The sequence below is a fragment of the Budorcas taxicolor genome, chromosome 9, assembly GCF_023091745.1.
Source record: "Budorcas taxicolor isolate Tak-1 chromosome 9, Takin1.1, whole genome shotgun sequence".
NCBI classification, from domain to species: Eukaryota; Metazoa; Chordata; class Mammalia; order Artiodactyla; family Bovidae; genus Budorcas; species Budorcas taxicolor.
The window spans coordinates 68,056,230-68,068,752 of NC_068918.1; the positions used below are offsets into that span (position 1 = coordinate 68,056,230).

General features: G+C 42.7%; 1 protein-coding gene across 5 annotated transcripts in view; it reads right to left on the minus strand.

Moving 5' to 3' along the window:
* Positions 1-12,275, minus strand: part of REPS1 (RALBP1 associated Eps domain containing 1) — an 88,797-nt gene extending 76,522 nt beyond the window's left edge. For 2 of the 5 annotated variants that reach the window (XM_052645477.1, XM_052645475.1), the window contains exon 1: positions 11,935-12,274. In XM_052645477.1, the coding sequence (XP_052501437.1) occupies positions 11,935-12,087 (153 nt within the window). In that variant the 5' untranslated portion in view covers positions 12,088-12,274. Of the gene's footprint in view, positions 1-11,934 lie in introns of all 5 variants that reach the window. The other 3 variants (XM_052645479.1, XM_052645478.1, XM_052645476.1) reach the window with 2 other exon arrangements.
* Positions 12,276-12,523: the final 248 nt, after the last annotated feature.

Below are 12,523 nucleotides of genomic sequence, written 5' to 3' on the forward strand. Positions count from 1 at the left end.
CACAATTCTCTGTGGGCACACATCTATATTTCTGTTGGATAAATTCCTAAGAGTGGAACTGCTGGTTCGTATGGTAAGCATATGTTTAACTTTTAAAGAAACAATCAAACTTTTCCAAAATGGCTGTAGCATTTACATTTCCAAGTAGTATGTAAGGATTTCAGTTTCTACACATTAATAATATTAGAGAATGTCAGTCTTTTAAATTGTAGCCATTTAAGTGGATGTGTGACAATACACCATTGCAGTTCAATTTGCATTTCCTCAATGACTAATGTTGAATATCATTTCATATGCTTATTTGCCATTCATAACATCTCCTTTGGTGAAATATCTATTCAACTCTTCTGCCCATTTTTAAATTGCTTTTTTCCTTTATAATTGAATTGTAAGACTTCTTTATATATTCTCGATTAAAGACTTTTACCAAGTTTGCAATATGCAAATATTTTCTGTGAGTCTGTGGCTTGTCTTTTTAACTATCTTCTGAAGTATAAGTTTTAAAACTTCATTAAAGAAGTCCAATTTATTACTTTTTCTTTTATGATTCACGCTTTTGGTGTCTTATCTAGGAACACTAACACAAGGTCACAAAGATTTCCTCCTATGTAATCATTTAGAATTTTTATAGCTTTAGTTTTACAATGATAAATTTACAAAGTCTATGATTTAGAAATAATTTCATGTGTGGTGTGAAGTGTTAATATATAAAACAATATATTAAAATCCACTTTTTAAAAACACACAGATTTCCAACTGTCCTAGCACTATTTGTTAAAAAGACTATCCTTTCCTCATTGAATTGTCCTAGCACTTTTTAAAAATACCAAGTGAACGTAACTGTAAGGGGGCGTCGATAATGCTTATCCTCATGCCAATCACACTGTCCTGGCCACTACAGATCATACAAGTTTTACAGTTAGGCAAGGTAAGTCTCCTGTTTTGTTTGTTTTCAAAAGGGGTCTGGCTATGCTAGATCCTTTGCATTTCCTTATACATTTTAGGATCGGCTGGGCAATAACTGTAAGAGTCTACTAGAATTTTTGCAGGTATTTTATTGAATCTATAGATCAAATTGGGGGAGAATTATCATCTTACCATTCAATCATCCAGTCTATGAACACAGATTATCTCCCCATTTATTTAAATCTTATTTAAGAGAATTCCCTGGTCCAGTGGTTGGAACTCCACACGCTCTCACTGCTGAGGGCCTGGGTTCAACCCCTGGTTGGGAACTAGTATTCCACAGGCCTTGTAGTGCGCCCAAAACAAACAAACAAAAATCTTATTTAAATTCCCTCGGTTAATGTTTTGTAATAAAAACATCTTGGTTTTTTGTTGTTGTTGTTAAAGTTTACTGCTAGGTGTTCTATTCTTTTTGATGCTACTGGGAATACATTTCCCCTTCTCTCTTCCTTTTGGAACTGTGGACATTATCTGCTTCCTATCAGAGAACTGCTGCACTGTGTAGTCAGGTTCCTAGGCCATTCTTGCTTTCTCAAGGACGTCTCTCCTCATCCTCCTTCCTTCCCTTATTAATCCTAACAACTAAAACCACGCTGTGGCATTTCTCATACAGTCAAAAAAACAAAGACTTCCTTTACATCCTCATACCTCAACTTCGGCCCTGTGTCTGTTTCCTTTAACTTCTTTAAACCCAATTTCTAGTTCCTGGGTCACTGTATGTCCTACAAGTCACTCAAATCTGGCTTCCATCTCTACCAGTCTGTGACACAGGCTCATTATAGTCACTGATGACCTTTAGGTTGCCAAATCCGAAGGTCATATTTCTGCCCATACTGCCTCACCCTCTCAGCCAAACCCGAGAATTAACTATTCCTTTTTTGAAACAGTTGCACTACTTGGCATCCACGACACGATCCAATATATATTCCCAATTTCCACTCGGGCTGTCCTTCTTAGTAAAGGACTTCCAGTTTTCCCAACTTAGAAATGCAGTGTTCCTCAGGGTTCTATTTCTAACCAATTCTTCTTTCCTCTCTATATTCTCTTCTTCAGGGATTTCACCTATTTTCATGGCTTTGAATATCACTAATCACTGCAGATGGTGACTGCAGCCATGACATTAAAGACATTTGCTCCTTGGAAGGAAAGCTATGACAAACCTAGACAGCATAGTAAAACACAAACATCACTTTGCTGACAAAGATCCATACAGTCAAAGTTACGGTTTTTCCAGTAGTCCTGTATGGATGTAAGAGCTGGATATAAAGAAGGCTAAGCACCAAAGAATTGATGCTTTCAAACTGTAAAGATGGAGAAGGCTCTTGAGAATCCTTTGGACAGCAAGGAGATCAAACCAGTCAACCCTAAAGGAAGCCAACTCTGAATATTCACTGGAAGGACAGATGCTGAAGCTGAAGCTCCAATACATCACTGGAAAAAAATATGATGCTGGGAAAGACTGAGGGCAGGAGGAGAAGGGGGCCACAGAAGATGAGACGGCTGGATAGCATCACTGATTCAATGGACATGAGTCTGAATAAACCCTGGAAGACAGTGAAGGACAGGGAAGCCAAGAGAGCTTCAGCTCATGAGGTTGCGAAGTCAGACACAGCTTAGCAACTGAACAACAAACACACTGATGATCTTTAAACTGACATCTCCAAGTCAAGGATTTGCTGATCTTCTCTGATAGAGGTTTACTTAATCTTACAGGCTTCTGAGAATTTAAGACTGACAAAAGAAAACTGCAGAATTCACCATTACCCAAATAAAACAAAACCCCCTTTTAAAAAGCCTATTTCTTTCCCACCCATTCAGTAATAGTCACTTGCAACAAGATCCCTGAATTCTTTCTTCCATTACATTCCATATCCAATTCACTATCATGTCCCACTATGTCTACCACCTACAAATACCTCTAGCCTGTCCACTCCTCTCCACCCTACCACCACCTCACTAATCTAAGCCATCATGTCTCCTGCCTGAATTACTGCATATCTAGTGGCCAATCTTCTCTACACAGCAGGGTAACCTCTGACAAATATAATTAAGACGCTGTCACTCCCCCGCTGCCCTCAATATGCCAGCAAATTTGAAAAAATCAGCAGTGGCCACAGGACTGGAAAAGGTCAGTTTTCATTTCAATCCCAAAGAAAGGCAACGCCAAAGAATGCTCAAACTACCACACAATTGCACTCATCTCACACGCTAGTAAAGTAATGCTCAAAATTCTCCAAGCCAGGTTTCAACAGTACATGAACCGTGAACTTCCAGATGTTCAAGCTGGTTTTAAAAAAGGCAGAGGAACCAGAAATCAAATTGCCAACATCCCTTGGATCATGGAAAATGCAAGAGAGTTCCAGAAAAACAGCTACTTCTGCTTTATTGACTATGCCAAAGCCTTTGACTGTGTGGATCACAATAAACTGTGGAAAATTCTGAAAGAGATGGAATACCAGACCACCTGACCTGCCTCTTGAGAAATCTGTATGCAGATCAAGTAGCAAGAGTTAGAACTGGACGTGGAAAAACAGACTAGTTCCAAATTGGGAAAGTACGTCAAGGCTGCATATTGTCAGCCTGCTTATTTAACTTATATGCAGAGTACATCATGAGAAATGTTAAGACTGGATGAAACACAAGCTGGAATCAAGATTGCCGGGGGAAATATTAATAACCTCAGATATGCAGATGACACCACTCATGGCAGAAAGCAAAGAACTAAAGAACCTCTTGATGAACGTGAAAGAGGAGAGTGAAAAAGTTGGCTTAAAGCTCAACATTCAAAAACTAAGATCATGGCATCTGGTCCCATCACTTCATGACAAAAAGATGGGGAAACACTGGAAATAGTGTCTGACTTTATTTTTCTGGGCTCCAAAATCACTGCAGATGGTGACTGCAGCCATGAAATTAAAAGACGTTTACTCCTTGGAAGAAAAGTTATGACCAACCTAGATAGCATATTAAAAAGCAGAGACATTACTTTTTTACTTTTACATTACAAAGGTCCATCTAGTCAAGGCTATGGTTTTTCCAGTGGTTATGTATGGATGTGAGAGTTGGACTCTGAAGAAAGCTGAGTGCCGAAGAATTGATGCTTTTGAACTGTGGTGTTGGAGAAGACTCTTGAGAGTCCCCTGGACTGCAAGGAGATCCAACCAGTCTATCCTAAAGGAAATCTGTCCTGAATATTCATTGGAAGGACTGATGCTGAAACTCCCAATACTTTGGCCACCTGATGTGACTCACTGGAAAAGACCCTGACGCCGGGGAAGATTGAAGGCCGGTGGAGAAAGGGACGACAGAGGATGAGATGGTTGGATGGCATCCCCTACTAAATGGACATGAGTTTGAGTGAACTCCGGGAGTTGGTGACGGACAGAGAGGCCTGGTGTGCCGCAGTCCATGGGATTGCAAAGAGTCGGACACGACTGAGCGACTGAACTGAACTGAACTACCCCGAACATAAACTTTCAGTCGTTCATAATCCAAATGCTTGATCCCTGTGTACAAGGCCCTGCAGCACGTGGTCCCTGCCATTCTCGCCTCTTGCCCATACTTCTCCAGCTTTCATCTCAACAAACACACCAAGTTCTTCGTATATTGTTCCAGCCCTGAGCATGCTCATTCCCTCTATGTGAAACATCTCATTTTTGTTCTCTTGCTATGCCCCCATCTCCTCATAGAGGTCTTTCCTTACACTTAGGTAGGATCGTATAGCCTCCCACCATTCTGTATTAACACAGTTCTTTTCCTTTTAAACATTACCACAATTTATAATCCATGAAGGCTGGGAAGATTCCCGAGTTTTCACCACTGCATATACAACCCAAACATAAATAGTAGCCATGAAGTACTTTCTGAAATTATACAAAACTGATTTAAGAAAGACTTATGGTCAGCTTTTCCAGGTCTGCGTGCTGTTCCTTAAAACTGTCTTAATGTAGAGGTCCATGGGACAAGCTTGGCTAGGTTAGGGGAAGGCTGGGAACCCCAAATTATATGCAGACTTTTGTGTAACTAAGTCTTCTAAGCAGACATCCAGCATGTGGACCAGCATCTCAAAGGAATCCACAACCACAAGAGGTTTGAAGGAAATACACAGTTTAATAAATTCTGTCTTCATCATGTAACAAGAGACTCAAATTCAACATAGTCAATTCTTGAAACAAAAGAAGTGTAGTTTCTTTTAAGCATTTTAAGTCCTATAATTTATCAAACTGCAACAAAATTTAGAGAAGGAAATGGCAATCCACTCCAGTACTATTGCCTGGAAAATCCCATGGACAGAGGAAGGAGCCTGGTAGGCTACAGACCATGGGGACACGACTGAGCGACTTCGCTTTCACTCATGAACTTAAAAAAAGATTTCTGAGTCATGTTATTATCATCTCCTGATTTTTGTCATGCCTATATATGCAACTCATCAGCCATAAATTCCTTACACAGAGGTAGAGGGAAAAAACAAATCAAGATGCATCTATCATAGGAAAGACTACAGAAAATGAAATATATTATCAGGGCAAACATAAAAAATGCCAAGTCTTATTACCCATCAAATTCTCACTGGCCAGAACCCTGAAGAACTAAGTATCATGGATTGTACAACCCTTGCCTCAGTTCCCTCTTATATACACGGTCACTTCAGCACTCTAGGCAAGATTCACCTCTTCATATCTCCCAAAGTGCATAAAAGAAATCAATTCCAGCTTCAAAATAGGGTATCAACGAATTTCAAGTCTGAGTGACTACTTTCTTAAGGATGTGGCTGGACAGAGTAGCCATTCCTACACCGTAACCTCTTCGTTAAAAAACCCAATCAGGAACTTCTCTGGCAGTCCAGTGGTTAAGACTCTGAGCTTCCAACGCAGGGGGCATAGGTTCAATCCTTGCTTGAGGAACTGAGATCCCATATGCTGCATAGTGTGGCCAGAAAAGTATAAAAAATAAATAAAAAACCCAATTCAATCATTTCCATGGTGAGAACTAAAATCCAGGCAATAAGTAATCACCTCAGGGGCAGGGCTGGAACTTGTCTCCCATGTTTAGTGATCCTTTACACATCAACTTCTCACATTCTTTTAGAGCTCCGTCAAAATGCCTAGCTTGAATTCTCAAGTTATTAAGACTAACTCTGGACTACTGGCTAAAGAAAAGAAAAAGATTCAAAGTACCTTATAAGAAAAAAAAATTATTTAAGTAAATATGATACTACAGAAAGCCAATAAATGTGACTTCATTCTCAAACAGTGTTTTTCAACTGTGTAAAGTAAAGTGTTTAAGGTAAGATCATTTTTATAGTGTTATATTCAGAAAACGAAGATCATGGCATCTGGTCCCATCACTTCATGGGAAATAGATGGGGAAACAGTGGAAACAGTGTCAGACTTTATTTTTGGGGGCTCCAAAATCACTGCAGATGGTGACTGCAGCCATGAAATTGAAAGACGCTTACTTCTCGGAAGAAAAGCTATGATCAACCAAGACAGCATATTCAAAAGCAGAGACATTACTTTGCTGACTAAGGTCTGTCTAGTCAAGGCTATAGTTTTTCCAGAGGTCATGGATGGATGTGAGAGTTGGACTCTGAAGAAAGCTGAGAGCCGAAGAATTGATGCTTTTGAACTGTGGTGTTGGAGAAGACTCTTGAGAGTCCCTTGGACTGCAAGGAGATCCAACCAGTCCATTCTGAAGGAGATCAGCTCTGGGATTTCTTTGGAGGGAATGATGCTGAAGCTGAAACTCTAGTACTTTGGCCACCTCATAGGAAGAGTTGACTCATTGGAAAAGACTCTGATGCTGGGAGGGATTGGGGGCAGGAGGAGAAGGGGATGACAGAGGATGAGATGGCTGGATGGAATCACCGACTTGATGGACGTGAGTCTGAGTGAACTTTGGGAGTTGGTGATGGACAGGGAGGCCTGGCGTGCTGTGATTCATGGGGTCGCAAAGAGTCAGACACAACTGAGCTGCACAGACTGATAATTATTTTAGTGATTACAAATGAAAAAAAAATCACTTCTCCAGAACAAACCTGACATTTATTAAGTCTGCAACTTTCAATGCATAAATGAAGCTCTGCTTCTTTATTTTAATCTTATTACTAATGAGTAGATCATATAATTGAATTCCAAAAGAAAAATAAAATGGCTCACGTTTCATTATTATCACTTTTCCTTCACTAAACAAATGTGTTATTCAAATGTTCTACCAAGATATTGCTCAACACAAATGAACTAAAAGATTTTCTCAGATTCATTAATGGGTACACTTCTTATAATCTTTAATAAAAGAATAATTATTACTAGAACCTTTTGTCAAGCTGTTGTGCATTCTAAGTCTATATGAAGTTTTAAAACATTTTTCAAAGTATAAATTTTAAATAAAAGCTAGAAAAACATACTGTGGTAAATAGCATACCTTCCCTAACATTTAAAAAATAATTCTGGAGATTATTTTTAAGCCACTGAATATTTTCACGCTCAGCAGACAGCAAAATTCCTCATGATTAAGTCCTATGAGCCAGATTTTTCTCTGCCTAGTCTTGTTCCTCTCTGGTGTGGCACATAATACTATGAAGCTCTAGCTCATTCACTTCATCAATTAACACACTGTCTCCCCAAACAAACCCTTATATTCAGAACAGGTTTTACTCTGGTATTCCCAAACAAGTGTAACGAACTTGCTTCTCCTGTTGCAGAGCCCAGGCTCTAGGGATGTGGACTTCAGGCGCTGCAGTACATGGGCTCAGCAGTTATGGTGCATGGGCTTAGTTGCTCCGAGACAAGTGGGATCTTCCCAAATCAGGAATCAAATCCATGTCTCCTGCGTCGGCAGGCAGATTCTTACCCACTGGACCATGAGGGAAGTCTAAGCCAGTGTTGCAATGTGAAACTCAGGATACCATACACAAGAATCCTCCTAGTTCTCTGAAGTGACTATATTTCCAGACATCATCATGGATAAAAATATTTATTTTGCAAATGAGGAAATCCACATATAACTCAAAATCAAATCATTTAAAATCTCTACTCTTTGTAAGAATTATGGGCAAACCAAGTACATGAACAGTGAAAAGTAGGAAAGAACTGACAGGTGGCAAGAAATAATGGTAAAGGAGAGGTATTCTATTCACTACCTAGTTATTTAACACTTCTCTGCCTTGATTATCAAGTTTCTAGTTAATAAATAAGAATAATACTCTCTTCACAGGATTGTTTTGCAAAGATCAAATGAGTTCCTGCATGAAAATGACCTGCACAGTAAAAGAACACAATAGGCACTCAATAAAGGCCAGTTCCTTCCTCCTTTAGTTCTGGGCCCTCTGTTCTTTGTTCTCTATACTCATTCCTCAGATGACTCAGTCTTCTCATGACTTTTATTAACAAATGCTGAAAACTACTATATCAATCAAAGCCTTGATGTGTGAAAATGCATGCCTACAGTGTGAGAAGCTGTCTGGTCTCTACCTCCAAGATATGCAGGTGAGAAAGGCAGAGGAGAAATCCCAAACACACAAATTTCACTGTAAGACCCAGCACTCAGAGTGGACATTCACACATCTCCAACTATCTCCTGGAGTACTGCACTGCCATCTCAAAACACCTGAAAACAAACTCATCAATTTCTCTTCAGAAATCAGGCCCTCTTCTTGCCCCTTCTGTAACTGTGAGTGGTGTCCTACAGAGAATAAACCGCGCCCTTCTCTTCTCTTATCAAAATATCACCAGCTAACCCAGGCTCATCAGGTCTACCTCCATCATCCTCTACTGTATCTTCAACCTCATTTTCTGATCAACTGTTACCACCAGAGTCCAGATCAGTTTTCTAAATCTCGGCACTACTGACATTTTGAGCCAGATGACTCTGTTGTCGGAGCTGTCCTGTGCATTGCAGGCTGTTTAGCAGCACTCTTGCCTCTATCTACTAGACGCCAGTAGAACTGCTCCCTCCCTCTGAGCTATGATAACCAAATATGTCTCTAAGGGCCTTGTGGGTGGCAAAATCCCCTTCCCCCTAGCCGTCCCCACTCCCACATTTGAGTTCCTTGGCCCTGTTCCTCATCACTTCATTTACATATGAAAGAATCAGTCCCCCAGTTTCTTCTTCCCTCTACTTTCAGTTGCTCTGGTCTCCTAAATGCCTCCTAAGTGCGTTAGTAGCTCAGTCATGTCCGACTCTTTGTGACCCCATGGACTGTGGCCCGCTAGGCACCTCTGGCCATGGAATTCTTCAGGCAAGAACACTGGAGTGGGTTGCCATTCCCGTCTCCGGTGAATCTTCCCAATCCAGGGATGGAACCCAGATCTCCTGCACTGCAGGTAGATTCTTTACTGTCTGAGCCACCAGAAATGCCTCCTAAAGCACAGCTTTTATGAGTCAGTTCTCTTAAATCTGTAACTCCCTGCCACCTTCACAATTAGTTCAAAGCTCTCCACCCAGTCTCAAACATTCTCCCACAGAACACCTCACACTGCGGCCACCTAACCGCCCTTCACTAACACAGACCTGTTCATCCAGCCCCTCCTCTTCTGTTCTGCTGCTGTCACCTGGTTTGGGTGCCCAGTATGTAGCTTCTATTCTGAACCACTGCTCGAGCCTCTTTCCCTAGCCTCTGATCTCTTTCTCACTTGAAGTCAAAAACTATCAGTGAGCCTCCACTGCCTCGTGAAATATGAAATTGGCCTGTTCTTCAGAATCTTTCCCAATGTGGTCTCTAAGTGCCAGTATCTCCAGAACATACAGCTTTGGCAAAATCTGACTATCTGCTAGTCCTTGCAAAGGGTCCTTCTCACACTTTCTACCTCTGGCCATGTTTTACCTCTGCCTGGAAATCCTCTTCATCCCTCCATACTACTGTAAGGTCCATCTGAATTAAATGAAGAGCCCTTTCTTAGTCATACTCTCCTTTATCCATCTCATGACATTCACACTGCTTTGTTACATGTTTATTTCTGGAGCTTACAAGGTTCCTGAGAACTTCTTACTCCTGCTGTGATGCCCTGCAACACCTAGCCCAGCGCTAATTTGTATGTGAGCTCCTCCAAATGTTTTCAACTTAGGAAGCAAGAGAGGACTGTTTTCCGACAATCCTAAGCTGCCATTAGGGAATTAAGCCCACATTCCTCTTTTGTTCCACATTTTATCTCCTAGGCCAATTTTTTAAGTAAATTGCTTTCAAGATACCCAGAAAGCTATAAGAACTGTGCTTTAGGGAGTTTCTACAGTTTCCAGCTTATTAATATAACTGAATCCTGAATATTTATGCTATTTAAGTTCTCTTTTAAAAAGGCAATAGAAATTTATTTTTGAGTGTAAATAAAATTGAGCATGACATAAAAATAAGTTGGACTGGGTTAAACATGTTTGAAGCAAAGGTTAATTAATTTGTATCCTAAACAATAATATAATGTCCTAAAGTCTTCATGCACTCTTAAAAATATGAATGTCGTCGATTTCTGCTTGCCCTACCCCAAAGAAAGAAACCAAACAGAAAACGAGAGGTTCCCCCTTAATTTTAGTTTTCTAATGTCTTGAACGTATTTCTACAAAAAGAGCAAAATCATTAGTGAGTATGTTCCTGTAAGTCTAACTCCAAAGCCATACGGGGAACATACAGTACCCACACAGCAGGGGTCAGCAGTTAGAGGCCCTGTTTTGTATGCCCCTGAGCTAAAAGTGATTTTTACATTTTTAAAAGACTGCAAGAACAAAAACAAAGAATATACATACAGAGACTGTATGTGGCCAGTAGAGCCTAAAATATTTACTTTGTCTCTTCAGCAGAATGAATATGAGACTCCCAGCTGCTGGTGTGTAAGACGCCCAATTTTCCTCCCAAAATTTTTAAAAAGCAACATAAACCAGATTATGCGAAAAGAACTCGTTCAATTTAGTCACAATTAACGCACAGATAACTTCTAAAAGAGAGGCCTGTGTGGACATTTTTATATTTCCCAGAAGGTTCCTCAGAAGGAACTTGACCCTCATTCTAAGCACACTTAAGCTTGAAGAGTTTAAAGCGCCTGGCCCAAAGTCACACTGCGGGTTAATAGAGTGGGGGTCAAGGGTCCAGGCCCGAAAACTCCTGATTCAGGGCTCTCTGCAATATACTACATCATACCTATGCACATGGCAGTAAGTTTTGGAGATCTGGATAACTGGTTTGGATCATCATAAAGAGGAAAGCTTAAAACCTGTTTCTGATACGCTGTTTAGACAAAATCTTACTAGCAGCTATGACTCATGGGACCCAGAGTAACATCAATGCTCACCACATACATTAGATAAGACGGAGAAAGCTTAAAACTTAACTCTTCTCGCTCCTCTAGGGCATTGAGGCAAACACGCACCTTTGACTTGCAGTTGCTCAATACTTATCTACCAACCCAATCCACCAGTTCCACCAAATGCTATCGAAGCCCAATGGAAAAACGATCCAGTTTACACCAGCCACGCATCCTATAGTTAAAGTTCTTTTCGTACCTACTTGCAAACTATTACTTTAAAGTTCAAATTTTTTAATCTCCTTGAGAATTCAGCTTCCTTAAGAAAAAGAAAAGTAGATTCCAAGACCAAGGATTCAAAAGCATGGTAACAATCCCAGATCTTTCATCTGAAGTTGCTCTTCCAGGGTTGAAAAATCCAGATTCTGCGGGGCAGCCGAGAGATACAGGGCTTACGCTCTCCAGAGATAATAGAGAGACCACCACCCCCTCCCCAACCCCCACAATATCTCTGCCTGACTTTTGTCCTCGAAGAGAGACCCCCCTCCCCCCTCGCGAGTCCCGGCCGCCCGGGCACCTGCGGCCCCGGCCCGCAGCGGAGGAGTCCGGGGAACCTGCCCACTGCCGGCCCTTCAGGACACGGCGCCCACTCCCACTCGCGGAAGCAGGCGGCTAGAGGCCCAAGCCGCCGGGAAGCACCCCTCGGCGGCCGGCCGACCCCTGGACGCGGCGGCATTACCTGGAGGACCACGTCGTTGGGCAGCTGCGCGGCCCGAAACAGCTCCAGCACTCGCCCGTTGGCCGACACCTTCTTGGTGCTCTCGATGTCGCAGTAGGAGAAGAGATCCGAGTAGTATTTCTGCTCCGCATCGCTCAGCGTTAAACCTTCCATCTTCGCCTCCGTTCACGGCCAGCCCGCCCCGCATGCAACACCGGGGGCCCGGCCCCGCGACCCCGGGACGGCGGGGACTGCGCGCCGCTCGGCCTCCTTCTCCTCCTCGCCACCACCCCCCCGAAGCGGCGGGGAGACCCGGCCTCACGCGCGCGGGGGGCGTCGGAGCTACAGGGCCCGGAGGTCGCGGGGAGGGAGCCCGGCTGGGCTCGGCGCGCCGCCGCCGACGAGGCCCCGCGCGGCGCGCGGCTCCGGCTCCGCCTCGGCGGCCGCGGGGAGAACACGGGGAAGGAGGCGGGGGCCGCGGCGGCGCGAGGCTGGGGCGGACTCCGCCACCGCCTCCGCCGCGGGTTCGAGTCTCTCCGGCTCCCCGCCGCTTCCCCCAAGACTTCCCGCCTCGCCTTCCCCTTCCGTCCACGCCCCCAGAGCGGCAGCA